At 45.8% G+C, this 15,723-nt stretch overlaps 1 protein-coding gene and 1 long non-coding RNA gene across 5 annotated transcripts in view; one reads left to right on the forward strand and one right to left on the reverse strand.

Moving 5' to 3' along the window:
* The window catches only part of NETO1 (neuropilin and tolloid like 1), an 80,069-nt gene extending 73,554 nt beyond the window's left edge, over positions 1–6,515 (reverse strand). For 3 of the 4 annotated variants that reach the window (XM_064480432.1, XM_010998935.3, XM_031441750.2), the window contains exons 1-3: positions 6,089–6,515; positions 4,005–4,058; positions 3,608–3,745 (exon numbers count right to left, since the gene is read on the reverse strand). In XM_064480432.1, the coding sequence (XP_064336502.1) occupies positions 3,608–3,745; positions 4,005–4,058; positions 6,089–6,116 (220 nt within the window). In that variant the 5' untranslated portion in view covers positions 6,117–6,515. The remainder of the gene's footprint in view (positions 1–3,607; positions 3,746–4,004; positions 4,059–6,088) is intronic. The other variant, XM_031441751.2, reaches the window with a different exon arrangement.
* Positions 6,516–8,273: 1,758 nt separating this feature from the next.
* LOC135319534 (uncharacterized) lies at positions 8,274–12,090 on the forward strand. The gene is made up of 3 exons (XR_010378204.1): positions 8,274–8,827; positions 9,316–9,442; positions 11,465–12,090. It is a non-coding gene; the product is annotated as an uncharacterized LOC135319534 (long non-coding RNA).
* The last annotated feature ends 3,633 nt before the right edge of the window (positions 12,091–15,723 follow it).

Below are 15,723 nucleotides of genomic sequence, written 5' to 3' on the forward strand. Positions count from 1 at the left end.
AGCAGCTCTCTAAAGCTTCACGTGGACTGGACGCATTTACTCATATCCTTCCGCCCCTCCCTTGTCAGGGCCAAAACAGTTCAAAATTCTGGCATCCCATTCAGCCAGGGTACCCCCAGACTAGCCATTACATTTGTTGGAATATCCACCCTTTGATCCTAGTTCGTGAACAGCTGTCTTGAGTCCTTCGAGTGCCTCCCACGCACTTGGCTCTCTTCAAAGACCAACGCCTTCCAGAAACCTGGAAGTTAAGACCTGGCACAGCTGGGCCTGCTCCCCATGTGGTCAGCAATCATTCTGAATGACTGCTGTCCCCTCCACACCAGTTCTTAAATACACATTGACTGTCACCTTTGAACGGCTTTAAAACGAAAGCCTTGCAGGCCTGGGTATCAAAATGTATCCAGAACTGAGATACATGATTACTTGAAAATGAGTGCCTTACAGAATAAAATATAATCCTGACACTCTCTGGCTTTTTTTTTTTTTTTTTTTTTTTTTACAGTTCATGTTGCCTTTCTCCTGACCCTGCCGTCCCTTACATGTTATTTTCCAGAAATTTGTTCTATGTCTTCTTTCCTCTCTAGCCCAGACCTCCAGATGCCAGTGGCATCCCAATGGAGAGACATTCTAATATAATAATATTTGCAGCTCCATCTAAGACCAATTAAATCAGAATTCCTGGAGAGAGACCCAGGCATCTGTATTTTTTCAGAAGGACTGAAAAACAGTGCTCCAAATACCCTTTAGATAATTTTATTCATACTAACAGCCTCAATAGCAATCTCTATATTTATGACCTATAAATATATATATTTTTCATACCAGAATTCTCCACAGAGCTAAAGACCCACATATCCAATCTCTTTATAAAACATCCCCATAAACACCAAATTGAACACATTATTTTTCCTTTAAACCCCCTTTGGCCACCTCTATTCCTCATCCAGCACAGCAATTCCTTCTAACAAGCCATCAAGCCACAACTTTTAGAAGAGCCCTGGGATTGCCTATTTTCCTGTCTCCACATCCACTCACTCAAGATTCAGTTTCCCAAATACCTCTCATTTCTTCCCTTGACTCCACCATCAACCTCACTTCCATAGTTCACGCGTTTACCATGGTTTACTTCGTCATTCACGGTAGTTTCAGCTTATGCACTTTTTCTCCAGTTAGTTCCTCAAAATCTCACCATATCATTCCTCTCCTTAAATTATTTCAATAGCACTCCACTGTCTGCAACGTGAAGTCCAGACTTCCCTGGGTGGAAGACGAAATAGCAAGTTCTCCTTTCTCTGAGACCACCTACCCTTTAGCCGCCTCGCTTGCCCCTCCCCTCACTCTGTGCTGAAGCCTCACGACGCTACACGTGGGCGAGCAACCCCGCCAGGGTGTCTCTGAACCGCTGCACGTGCTGTTCTGTCTGGGGAATGAGTATCTCCTGAACGTTCTTTAAAACTGAGTGCAAGCATCTCTTCCTCCTTACAGCCTTTTTGCCTTTCTCCCTATTCCAAACACTGCTCATTTCAGGGCCCCTTTAGATCGTTTACTGAAAAAAGCATAGTCCCCAGATGGTATTGTAAGTTCCATAAGGCAAACACCATGTCTGTTCCATCCAATACTCTCTAAACTGTATCTACAAGCATGGTTGTTTCTTAGTAGTTGTTCAATAAATATTTGTTAAATTATGAATTAAAAAAAGGCTAATATGAAGGATTCCAAGAAGGGTATAGAAGTATGATTAATAGTAACAGGAGGTTCTGTTCATTTACCAACTTCAGGTTTTATCCTTGGCGTGATTATAAATGAGTGCAAATGTGTGCATGACATTAAAATCAAGTGTTAGCAATGCTGTTAAATTATCAATAATAATAAACATGAAAACAATTAACATGCAAAGATTTTCTTCTAAGTTAATCCTCTGAGCAAGAGAATTAGTTGATGCTATTCTTTTTAATAATCTGGAGTTTTGAAATACTGTTGCTTCAAAACACAAATTACATTATATGAAGTTAAGCAAGATATTTAACATTTCTGTGCCTCAGTTTCTTTACATGTAAAGTTGGGACAACAAAAATACCAACTTCCTATGATTAAGTGTTTATAAGTATACATACACACACACACACACACACATATATATATATATATATATATATATATATATATATATATATATATATATGTATGTATACACACTGTTGTCCTTAGGTATCTGCTGGGGGGTGGGAGCAGGGGAGGGTTTTTTCCCAGGACCCCCTGTGGACACCAAAATCCAAGGATGTTCAGGTCCCCTACTTGGCCCTCCATATCTGCATCCGTGAGCTTCACATCCTCAAATTCAATCAACCGAGGATCTTAAACTAGCACTATGCTATGCAGTTACATATTATATGTACTACAACATATAGCAGATATGTAATATTAACTTGATAGAAAGAACAACTAATTTTAACCCAGGATTTCCACATTTCAATTTCCTTTTCTATCAATCATAAGAGGAAGAAAAACTGCCAGAGCTCAGTTTCTTAGCTTCGACCTTTTATATCAGTGTTTATTCCTTTTCCTTCTTCTTGTAATATGGTATGTCTTTGCTAAAAGTTCAACTTGACGCATGACGAGAAGAGAGGAAGGATCTTGGCTCGAAAATTACAAAAAGAAAAACACTCATTTCTAAATGAAATTTTTGAAATCAGTTAGACCAGAAAATCTTTTTTATTTGAAAGACCTATCAAATTAAAGTGCCCTTCACTTACAGGTAAATAGTGAGCAAACATTCTTTTCATTAAGGTAGCTCTATGTGTGAGTGTGTGTGTATGTGTATGTGTGTGTGTGGTGCGGTGGTTGGAAAGATTGCAAGTTTGGGGCTATTAGATATTAATGCTTATAATATTGAAAACTTCTATCACTGGAGGAAATGTTCATATATATATTTTAAATTGTACTTAATAAGAGAGGTGTCCACAAGGGTAATGGAAATGGAAAACATTCAAAGAGAAGTGAATCCCTTTTTCAGCATTTTTTCATCCTTCAAGCTAGGGAAAAAATGATGAAAAGAAGCATCGTCATTTGGAATCGAGACTTTGGCATGAAAAGCATGAAAATGCACTTATTAGCACAAACTAAGGCAACTGCTACTCAGATTGATGTTTGGAAAATAAGATTGTAAGTTTATTTCTGACATTAGTATGTTTTTTTTGTGCTTCATATTACTAAAGGGAAAAATAACAAACATATAGGCTATTCTAATCATTGTTAAGCCAATGAAATACCAGTTGCCAAAAGCGTTACACATTAGGAAACAGTTTGCCAACCATGCGTCCATTCCATTAATTTAGAATTCCAAATCAATTAAGTCAACTGCAAAATAAACTGTTGTTGATTTCTTTTTCTCCCCCAGAGTTTATCTGTTTATAAACCATTAGAAATAATTTCAATATTAGCTTGATCCCCGATTTTACAGCTAGTTGATTCACTCAGAGATATTTCTGTGTATGGTTTCCAAAACCAATTTTTGTAATGTCTGGGTGCATATTTTCCATCCAAAGCTTGGAGACGGCCAGACTTGGCCCAGTGTCCTCTCCAGCTCTGGCGCCGCCCCCCTCACCTTCTATGATGTAGATGCACTCGCGGTCAGGGGGGTACTTGCTCGGGTAGTTGGGTGAGGTGAAGATGCCTCCGTCCGCATGTTTTGTCCAAGTGCCGCACTGCACAGACTTCTGTGTTTCGGAGGTGGCTTGCTTTTCTGTTTAAAAAAAAAAAAAAGAAGGAAAGAAATTTAAAAGAGCCATTATCCAATTTTCTCTAAAACTAAAAATAGAGAGGACATTCTTATAATATCCATTAGTAAATTAACTTCTAAATGTTGTCTTAGTCGAAACCAATCAATTATACAGACTATAAAATGTTCAGATATTCTGGAATATTAAGAATATGGGAAAAATAGGAAAATGCAAGTAATTACAGGTCTTCCACTTGCAATTTTTTTTTTCAAAGAAACACACCTGTTCCTTTCTTGGTTGCCCCAGACAAATGGAGGATGATTAAACTTGCTACAACTGAAACAGAAAAGAAAAATTAGAAAGATTAATGTACACTGAAGTGACCAAACTCTATAAACAACATAGTATAATTTAAAGTTAAAATGGTATCAAGAAAAATTACTTTATTATTGTTAACTGTTCTGAGTAGACTCAGAACTTAACAAAAACCGATTCACAATGTACAAGTCAGAGCAACTTGGGGATCTCTTAGGAAAGTAATACAAGTAAAGGATGTCTGAGATCCAGACTCCTAAGGCAAATGCCGACTTCAAGACCAAGAGGCAACATTGTCACCAACGGATGTCACATTACAGTAGGATTTCAGGAGTGTCTGAGCTGCTCTTTATGGATGACTTTGCTAGTATCTCTAAAGGGAGACAGAAGGACATCAGGCAAAAGAATGAAAAGGAAAAGTTGTATTTTCATCAACAATGTTATTGTACTGTAGAAAGTAAGTACTTAGGCAACTCCTGTGGCAGATGGGGGAGGGGAACAGGAGGAAAACAGATTAACAAGGATTGGAGGCATTGAGCAGCATAAAAAAATGTTTCCTATAAAACACTCAACTCTCAAGTAACCCCGTCCTCAGCATTTTTAAGCTACAAAATTAATCTTTCCAGCCTGAACTTTAATATTTAGTATTATCCAGAAATAGTTTACAATTTTGTGAAAGGTGGTTTCTATAAGCATTTTATTGAGTCAATTTTCAGTGTCAGAAGGAGACTCTGGTCTGGAACTTGATGGTAAATCTGCGAAGACCATTGAAACTTGACCTCTTTTATTTCCATATTCTTATTTTTACAAAACCGAAAACTAGAAAAGTATTAAAATAATCTAGTCTTCATAATTTCTGATTTTTCCTTCTCTGTGTTATTTTTATTATTTACTCTTTTGCTCCATTACCTAAAAGCTCTAAGCTCCATTAGGTAGACAATTATACGTCCACTTGAAACGTATTTGGAAAAGGGAAGGCATAATTCATAATGATTTCCTAAACTCAAGCTCACTACAGGAGCTTACAAATTTATGCTTAAAGGTTATTCCAAGAAAAGTATGTGGGCCTCGATATGAGTATTTGAGAAATGATAGCAATTATTTTACTTTGTACTCTAGCCTGGTCCTCTGCTTTTAGATGAAAACGTCAATCGTTACTGTCTGTGTATAAGAAGGCGAAAAAAGTCTTACTTTAACTTGCCATGATTCTGTACACACAGACAGACACACAGACACACAGACACACATAGAGGTATACAGCCCTCGGTATCAAGATGTAGGTTCGGTGTTTTCACTCTGCTTTCCCTGTTTTGACGGAATCAGTTGTGGAGCGTGCACTGGGATGAACACATCAGCAAAGCCAGCCTTGTAACTGCGTGGCACAGGCGCCCCAGTCTTGGCTGTGTGCGCGGACATTTCCACCACGCGTTCTCTCACACTGCCGTGTACTTGATGACTTCTCATGCTATTTTCCTCCGATTCCTTCCGCCCTCAACTGCACGGGTACCGCACACTCGTGAAGCAACACCGCTCTCCGGAAGAGTTGAGGTTGCACTGGCCCTGCCCTCAAGCCTCGCGTTCAGGTGCACCGCCAACTACCTCCTGGAGTGAGGCTGGGGCCGCTGAGCTCCAGAAGCCCCTAAAGGAGGCATGTTCCTTCTCCCTCCAGGAACCATCAGCCCCGCGCTTGGCCTGTTCCCCCCCCCCCAACCCCCCACCGCGACCTCGCTCGGGCCCACTCCCCGGCCTCTTCCGCACGTGCCCACCCCCAGCAACTGGCACCTCTCTGCCTGGGATGCTCCCGCACACGACAGCCTGTTTTCCTCGGCAGATTCTGCGACCCAGCCACCACTGCCCTGCGCCGCCCCCACGCCCGGTTCTATTAAGCTGCAATACACAAAGTTTACATCTGCCCCAGACTCGCGGGGACTGCGGGGTCCGGCGGGAGCGCGGTGCTGGCGAGAGGCTTTCCCTGCGCGTTCGGCCACGAGGGAGGGGAGGCGGGGAGGATGGACCCGGGAGTGGACCGGCGCGGCGGGAAAGGTACTCACTGTGAAACAAACTGCGTCCATAGATCATGTCTGTTCGTTACACCAGAGGCTCCGATCTCCACTAATTCCATTTAGAGACGGGAAGACTTCCAGTGGTTGGGGAGAGGACGGAGTGGAGAGAGGTTTTAAATATGCAAACCAAGAACAAATGAAGTGTGGGGAGGGGGGAGAGAGGGAGGGGGGCAGAGAGGTGGGGGGGGGGGAGACAGAGACAGAGACAGAGAGAAGAAGAAGCAGGTCCGAGCCCACACAGCAGCAAAATCCAAACTGGAGCGTCCTCCGCCCCGGGCTCGCGCTCGCTCTCACCGCCGCGAAGCCAGCATCCCCACCATGACGCTCGCCTCACACCCGGGCGCCGATCGCCACCACCAGCGCCGCCGCCGGCAGCACCCTCCTCCTTTGCATCACCGCCGCCGCCGCCGCAGCTGTCAGGAGGGCGCGCGGGCAGTCGGCGCGCGGGCGGTGGCGGGCGCGGGGCGAGCCCTGGGGCGCCCGGGGCCGGGGCCGGGCGGCGGGCGCGGCGAGGCGGGGGCCAGTCCAGACCGACGGCAGCGACGGTGCGGGCAGCGGCGGCGGCTGGGGCCCGCTCAGTCCCCGGTTTCATACACCACGAGCAGCAGGTCGGAGCAGCCCCCCCGGGAGGATGTCCGGCAGCCCTCCACTCCCCAGCCCTTGGGGCTCTTCCGCTGAGGCATTGAAGGCAGGAGGAAGGGGTCCGTCATCGGCTCGCCGGGCTCCGCGCCACCTCTGCGATCTTGCGGAAAGAGGAGCGGGTGGGTGGGCGTCTGGGAGGAGGGCAGGAGGGTGGTGGAGGGGAACCGGGGTGGCAAAGGGGGGCGGGGACGGGAGGGAGAGGAGGGAGCAGGAAGATGGCAGAGTTACCAAGTGGGCGCCTGAGTCACAGCCTGGGGCTGCGCGACCCTCCTGGAAGCCCCGGGCCGGGGCGGAATCGGGCGGCTCCGCGCGGCCGGCGCCCCCGGGGCTGGTGCGCGGTGGAATGGGGCGGCGGCGGCGGCAAGGACATCACACCCGCTTCGGTCCTGGGGGAGGGAAGAGGGAGGGGGTGAGGACCAGGCTGAGATCCGTCACTCGGCCAGACTGGGCCGAGGGGGCCAGAAGGGAGCCGGCAAATCCCGAGCTGGATCCTCGCGCCGGAGAAAAGGCGTGCAAGGGGGAGGGGCCGTCATGTGAAAATCCCCTTCGGGGTTCAATTTTTCACTTTTTAACGATCAGAAATTGCGGTCGATCTGTCCTCCACCCCTCATATCCCATCTGTCTAGTGGAAGGTTTCTGTCTCCTCTCGAGGGTGAAGGCTTTGCGATTTACTCCGGTCTCAGGCTGGGAGACGAGGCAGGGGCGCGTCGGAGGCAAAGGCAGCATTAAAAGTTTCGCTTTTTATCACCTGGCCTGATGCGGAGGTCGCCCCCAACAAACTGCCCCGGCAAAGACACAGGCTTCTCGCAATCCTCCTTCACCCTCCCCAGGATATTTAAGCTCCCCGAGGAAAACACGGATCTCCTCCTACCCCACCCCACCTTGGACAGACACGAGCGCGTGCAGCGCGTTAAACTCGGGAGAGAGAGAGAGGGGGAAAAAAGAGTTGCTGGGGAAACAGCCCCCCCCCAAAAAAAACAGCTTGCAAAATGCGAATAAATGAAGAACAGTAAACACAGGGAGGCCGGGGGCGGGCAGGAGCGCGCGAGTGTGGGGGAGTCGGTCCCTGGACGCGCAGCGCCGCCTCCTCCGTTCGCGCTCCGTCCCGCCCTCCCCGCTGCGGACTCAGCCCGCGCCCACCGCCCGCCGGCCGCACCTCGGGGCCGCGCGGAGGCCGTCGACCCCCGGCCACCGCCTCAGCGGCCCGGGACCCCGCGTCTGCCGCTCCTCAGCCCGGACTGCGGCTCCAGTTGGGAATGATGGCGGTGACGAGGTGGGCGTAGGAAGAATTAACCGAGGTAGAAAGCGGTGAGACGCTGTGGTGCTAGACTAGGGTCACCTCAAAAGGCGGAGGAGGAGAGAGGAAAGGGCCCTGAGAGTGGGCCGGAGAGAGGAAAGGGCCCTGAGAGTGGGCCGGAGAGCGGTCGCAGCTGGGATGCTGCTGCCGCGGGGCTCCCGGCCTGACCGCCACCTCCCGGCACCTGCTGCTGCGGCGCTGGGCAGCCCACGTGGGTGCGCGCGCCGGCGGGTGCGGGGCGGTGCTCGCCGCGGCCCTGCCCTCGCTTTCCCAGCAAAGCAGCTGGGAGAGGGTGAAGGTCTTCCGGTCAGTAATTTGAGATGAGGGATAAAGAGGTGACCCCGAAGCCGGAGGGGAACCCCGAAGCCGGAGGAGATCCCCGAGCCCCGAAAGCAACCTTCAAGACTCTTTCTATCAAGCTTTTGGCTCCTTGATTCCAGGCAGCTGCAAGTCGTCGTCGACGGTGGGGTAAAGTGATAGACTAAAGAGGACTGTGTGGGTGTCTGTGCGTGTTTCTGTCCATTTAATGAAAGGTGGGTAGATGGGGCAGGAGGGAATGGAGAGCTAGAGCGAGAGGACCAGAGCGCAGAGCGAGACAGAGAGGAGTGAGAGGAGAGAGAGAGCGCGCGCGAGCCCGCAGAGCACCAACTCCACCAGACCCTTGTGCCTGCGAGAGGAGCTGCAGGCTCAAGAACAGAGCGAGGGGTGAGAGGATGGACTGAGAGCTGGAGAAGCGTCTCTGAAAACCCGTGCCCACATGTGTACTTGTAAAAGGATCGAAGGTGAAAGTAAGCATAAGGTCTCGCGGGAGTTGTGTGACGCACGTGCGATTATTGTGCCAGCGCGGGGTGGGGGGTTGTGTGTGTGTGTGTGTGTGTGTTGGAGGGGTGGTGAGTAGATGGGAGAGGAGTTGCGGAAGAATGGTTAACGCGTGGTTAGCGCGATTAGTGGATGCTGAATAGATGACAAAAAAACAGGTCACCAAAGGGGGATGGAGGGTCCTTGAAAAATGGCCAGTGACGCAAGTGAATAGTAGACTGCTGAAATATTTAAGATTGGATAGTAACTATTTTTTGCATCCAAAAATCTTTGTGAAAATGATTTAAAAAAAAAAAAAAGAAACCTTTCAATGAAACAATGACAACGTTAAAAATTATCTTAAGGGAAATCGCTGTATTTCTCAGTGACAATTTGAAGATTGAAGAAGGGAAACTTGTTTTTTGCTAAATCCATCCGCTCAAGTATGTCTAACATGTTTTCCCTTCTCTTTGCCCAGGTCGTTTCCCCAGGACACAGATTTTGTAACCGGGCCAAGGAAGTAGCCACTAAAATGTTGCTAGACCAGTGGTTGGTCCTTGCATCAGAAGAGAGGATCCAGGAAATTCAGAAAGGAAATCCCAGGGGTAAAAAGCAGGGACAGACAAACCTTTTGTCCATGGCTTTATTCCTCCCATATCCTGTATCTGAGATCAAATTCTCATAAATAGGGGCTTCTTTGATCTTGACCACCCCCACTCCTGGCAGTGCCTGGGGCTGAGATGTTGCATACTGCCCAGACCTCAGTGCTGATGGAGCCAGTGCACGCGTCCTGGACCTGGTCCATGACAGGGGCTCTCGGGTCCTCTGCTCACTTCTTCACTTCCAAGACTGAGGCAGGAGGGTGCTGAGGCCTTTGCTGTGCTTCCTGAATCCTTCCAGGTTATGGCTGCATCTTTTCCCTTGAAGATTCCATTCATTTACCTACACACACACACACACACACACACACAAATACTTTTTGCCATCCACCACATCCTGCTTGCTTGGCAAACTGCCTTCTTACTTTTGAGTCCTGAACCACCACTTGCGGAGCAATGCCACCTCCCTAATGGGGACCCATGATTTTTTTTCTTCCTGAGAAAAACCAACAGATGGGAGAAGTTCAGCTTCTCCAGGGGAAGGTTTTATGCACATATGGCCAAATTTCAAGATGTGATTATTTTGAACAAAAGAGCTTATAAACTGACAGCTTTTATAAGTTCAATGAGCTGTCCTAGAAGGGGGTGCTTGGTCACAGTTCTCCAAGGTTAGCATTGAAACAGAGACTACTTAAAAAAAAAAAATACAATTTCAGAAAACAATGATACTGCAGCAGAATTTTTGCCAAGCAATTTGGTGATAATTTTTTTTTTAATCAAGGGGAAATGTCATCAGTGCTTTTTAGTAAATATATCCTTTAAAATAATAGTCTTCAAAATAGTTTTCTAACTGACATACACAGTTAATTTTTCAATATATTTCTCAGGGAACTAAAGGATTTATTACAGTCACTCTTAAGCTATGTACAGTACATGACTCCTGTCACAAATGTACCTCCTTCTAAAATGATGCTTTCTGATGGAGTGAAAGAAAGAAAGGTTTTTGGATGACATAAAGCAAGAGCATTTGAAGAGGTGCTCTGAAAGCTGTCTTAACACAGTCCTCCAAGCACAGTGGCCTTTGGCAAAGAAACAGACAGGTCAGTAAAGGGAAAAGAATTGTTATATATGCATAGAATATAAACTTGAAGATTTTATTTGAAAATGTTTGTTTTTTACTTTTTTCTTGATGACTGTAGGATGAGAGACATGCTTTGGTATTACAAGAACTAGACATTCTCACCAGGTCAGATTACAAGAACCAAGTTAACACCTGAATTAAAATCAGACAGGACTAAATTAAAATAATTTCAATTTGTAATTGAAAAGCACGACATAGTTCTGGGGCAAATGAGCTGATGCTCTTGAGTAATGTATTTTATTAACTCCATTGCTGGGTAATCTTTGCTTCACTTAAAAATCCTGACTGGGCCACAGTTTATGGACATTCCTAAATGTCAGCGGCTCTTTTAATTGACAATTCTCTAAAATCTCCACCATTCTCAGCTGCTCCTAGATATGATGTAGGGGATTCTGCAACACTCCACCATTTCATTTGCACTAACGTAGTTTTGCATCTCTGTCAACATTTTTATACCCCCAGTTTTGACTATTTTGGATGTAGAATAAGGTGGTGATTTGCTGGCCTCTGTGCATCCGAGTTAGCAGTCCTCCATCGATTCCATCTTATCACTTTACAAATTAAGGAAATGAGGCCAACAGAGGTGCGGTGGTTCCCCCAGTGCCACTTCATTTGTAACATAACTGACGGCATCCGAGATCTTCTAACTCACATAAGCATCACATCAAGTCAGCTACTAGTCCCAAGGGAGCAGCAGAGACTTTCGCAGTTGCTGTGGAAGCACTCTGAGAGGAAGACTGCACATGGTACCCACACAACCGTAAGAACAAGTGCTTACCTAAAGGGAAGGGCACTGAAAACCTTCAGGAAGTTGTGCAGGTGTGGTAGTCTGTTCTCATACGTGGCTGCAGTAATTCCTCCCTCCCCGTCTGCCTGTTCCGTTCCAGAATGACGTGGCTGTTCTTCCCGTAAACGTGCTGGAGTTTCCCTCCCTCCCCACCACTTACATCTGGTGCTTTGTCCAGTGAGACGTTCGCGAACGTGACGCAGCAGAGACTCAGGACGTGCTCACAGACAGGAGCTCGACTCCTTGCTGGTGAGAAGCCGTCCGTCGTCGGTGGAGAAGTCCTCCGCAGCCTCCCGGAGGACGCCCCCGCCCGGCGCGCAGAGCCTCCCCGCCGGAGGCCCCGGGAGCAACGCGCTCCCCAGCCAGCTGTGCTCGCCATCCGCAAGGCGTCTGCTTAAGACAATCTTTGCCTCCTCAGCACTTACTGAGCCACCAAGTGACCACGCCTGAACGAATGGCCTCAGGCCAGACCGGCAGGAAGACGACCCAGCTGAACCCAGCTCAAATCGTTGACCCACAAGATCACGAGCAAATAAACTGATTATTGCTTTAAGCCAGTACGTTCTGAGTTGGTTTATTTTATAGCAATAGATAACCAACACAGAAGGAGAATATACTGGAACCAGCTGCCCCTGCGCACCACGTGCCAGCCCACCGGAACATAGACGCGAATAGTGCATGCCTGAATGGGTGGAGGAGGACATAAATAAACGCGTTCCTGACAAGATATAACGTCTAAATTGTACTTTATGACAAGTTTTACTTCTAAGGACAGGAAAAGCCACTTTTTTTACCCGGTGTTCCAGAAATATTTTTTAAAGGGGGGGGGGGGGAGCAGCTCTAAATCTCATTTCATGGAGCTAGCAGAATCCTGGCATTAAAACCAGATACACTGAACTCTGGTGTTGGGTGTCCTGGCATTAACGTCTTGGACCTCACCCCACCAATGCACAGTGGCCTAGTCTCTGACTGCCAGCGTCTGCAAACATTTTTCTAGAGACTTTCTCTGGCTGCAGGGAGCCGACTCTTCAGAGGCTCACAGTCGGGAGAAGTGCAGGGAACCTTCAAACAATAACTGTGTTGCTTGGTGTCCCTCGCCCATCCTTCAGTGCAAGCCCAAAGCACATGCTTCACTGTGGCTTCCAGACTGCCCAGCGGGATTAAGGACTAGCTATGCCCGCAGTAGTAGCTTGTTTGAAAACACACACTTACACGGCTGTCTTTTCTTCCTAGTCCCAGTTCCCAATACCCTACCAGTGTTTCCTGGAAAAACTTCCAAAATAACTACTTGTATTCAGATTTTTATCGTAGGGGTTGTTTTGTTTCTGTTTGTTTTCTGGGGAAAAGCCAAGAAAACAATCGGTACCCAAAGTGTTCCTGGGATGCACATCCAAAGAATGGGATTCTGCATCTGGATCACTCACTGGCCATATGGTAGCCAGGGCTCCTCTGATGGAGATGAATGGAATGGCCATGCCCCAGCATGTTATTGCATCACAATTGCTAAGGCTTTTGCCTGTGGAAAATTGGGATAGAAGACAGAGCAGAGTGCCCTGGCATATGCCATACGGCCACCAGCTCTGTATCAAAGCCAGGCTGTGACAGGGGAGTGGGACCCTGAGACCTGTAATGGAGACCGTGGTGGCTGCACGTGGCAACATGGGACATTCAGATTTCCCTAAATCCTCGGGGTCGGCACAAGTGACTCACCTACACTTGCTCGAGAAAAGCAGCCTCCCCTTGCCTTGAAACCATGTAATTCTCTGCTCCAAGGCAAACACCTTACAGGATGATGCTTGCTCTCTCAACATCTGACCTCACTTGCTACTACGTTTAGGACCAACTCCTAGGTTCAAGTCTCAGCGTGGCTCAGCTGGAGAAGTCCTGCCTCTGTTTTGAGACAAAACAGATTATTAGCAGAAACTGAGAATGGATTTTTTAATTTTTTAAATTGAAGTCCAGTCAGTTACAATGCATTGATTTCTGGTGTGCAGCAGAGAGCGGATCTCGAGGGTGCTACGTTTGTACCCTCAACAGCAGCCCCTCCAGCTGGCTCGTTGTAAGCCATCATTTTCTCAAGGCTTCAAAGACATATTTCAGTGGTCTATTAGCAGCGAACTATTAGTGCTTGCTTTAGGTATCCTTGTCAAGTCATTAACTTCTGAGTTATAGTGAATTTCCCCCATATCAAAAATGTCTTAATATTTATATTTTTCCCCAGTGTGGCACCTGCTCATTAATTCCCAGGTCCTACTTTTAATTCTGTTCCCCTCAAAACACCAGAAGAATTTCCCCAATTGGAACATGGTGATCCTTGAACCTAGTCATTGGTCTAGAATGAATGAAGGGAGGTGAGGAATTGAGTTTTAAATCATAATTGTTTATGTATCTTCAGCTTAAAAAATAATTGTTTTCCTGCATTTGAGCAAATATTAGAGCTTGAGGTTAGACTGAGTTCAGAGATAAGAAAATAGGGCTAGTCATATTTTTTGTACTTTGAGTATACAGTCTGTTAGATTTACACCCAGTTGTTTCCTTTTGCTCCACAAAACAGTTTTATCTCCAAGGTTGAATGAGGCATTCCTCCCAACATTCACAGAGCTACCATGAAGATTCCACCTGAAACCTTATACTCAACATGAAAATTGTTCTCAACTCTAAAGATGGGGAAAATATTTGTAATGGACGTCCCAGCTGTAGAAACCTGCACCACTTATTAGGAACGCGTCCAGGGAATTCAGGGGGATAGTCAAATTAGTGCCAGCTGTATCATTTGCGCAAATTTGTGGTCATGGCAATCATCTTAGTGAGGAGACATTTATCTTTTTTGTGTGTTTGTTTTTGGAATTTCTCCCAAATTATTTCTCAAATGACGAAAGTCCTCCAGGGAAGAACAAAGCTCTTATATAAAGCCTCTTCTTTTCAAGGGTTTCTTTTCCTTTACAAGAAGGTTCTGTATTGAATAAACAGGGAGTAGATTTGCAAGGGAGTGAGAGAAGAAGGTCAGATTGATTCATGAAGAGCCGGCGTGCTGTCCTAAAATAGCACCCCTGACACAGCCACAGGATAGGCTTTGCACGACCAAGGCCAACTTAGCTAGGTAGTAATACCAATAGTGTAGATTACTTTCAAAAAGAACAAAATAATTATAATTTTGATTCCCCAAAATACGAAAAAAAACTGCTCAATAAATGAAAATATATCAGATAGATAGATAGATAGACAGAGATAGACAGGTAGATAGATAGACAGATAGGTAGATAAGGAGAAAATGCATATTCACATGTTGGAATGTAATCCGTTATGTAATCTATCTAGAATTTACTTTCAAGTACCAGCCTGTCCATCTTCTTGAAATGAAGGATTTGCCTTTCCTTAGAAAAATCTGTACTTTATTTTAAACATGGAACACATTATTCTTGTTACCCTTAGCAATAGGATATTTTATAATTTATTCTTAGTATTTACCTTTGACTCATTTTTTAAAAATTTGAAGCATATAACTCAGGATTCATAGCTACATGCATATGGATAGAGGTACTCGAAAAGAAAATCTACTCTTCTGGAATACTGAATATAAAATTAAAGCCCATTACTGTAAGCAGAATTTGGACAAAACAAATGAAACATGGAACATAATTTTCAAAAGGATTATTAAAATATAACAAGTATGCACTTTGCCGAAACAATGTAAAATATAAAAATATACTACTCCGCTTCTGCCTCCCCCGGAGAGGGTGATTTACGGTCAGCCAGCTAGTGCATTATGTTCTGTGGCCGAAGTGACCGGTCAGTGAGGAACTCCTGACCAGATCGAGCAAATGATATAATGACACTATTTCTATCAAATGTTCAGAGAGAGTCCATTGGTGTAGGTATCTCGTATCATAGGAGCCAAATGGATATTTACCTTTGGGTTTTACAAATGTGGCTAAATGGACTGTTGAGTGTTATTGAACCTACTGGATTACTCAGTGATGATAATTTTGTGCTAATGCACTACAGCACATATTATCCTGTATGTTCTATAAGATAATACAGACGTACCAGGAAAGAACCATGCAGGCATTCAGTGGGGGACAGCTTCCAGAAAGGACGAAATGAGCCTGGGGATGCCTAGGACCCTCAGGAAAAAGTCAATAGAGGGAAAAGCAGAACAGAAACACATTATTCCAAATAATTTGAGCTTCTGGATTAAATTGTGCCTAAAGTCCTGCTCCTGAGTTTTTCAGTTTTATGAGTCAATAAGTCCAGTTTTGCAAAAGTCAGTTTGCATTGATTTATTGTCATTTGCAGAGGAAAAGAGTCCTACGATTTAAAGTAATTTTGTCTGACAAAATCTTATTCCAGTCGGATTGG

This window comes from Camelus dromedarius, chromosome 28 (assembly GCF_036321535.1).
Source record: "Camelus dromedarius isolate mCamDro1 chromosome 28, mCamDro1.pat, whole genome shotgun sequence".
NCBI classification, from domain to species: domain Eukaryota; kingdom Metazoa; phylum Chordata; class Mammalia; order Artiodactyla; family Camelidae; genus Camelus; species Camelus dromedarius.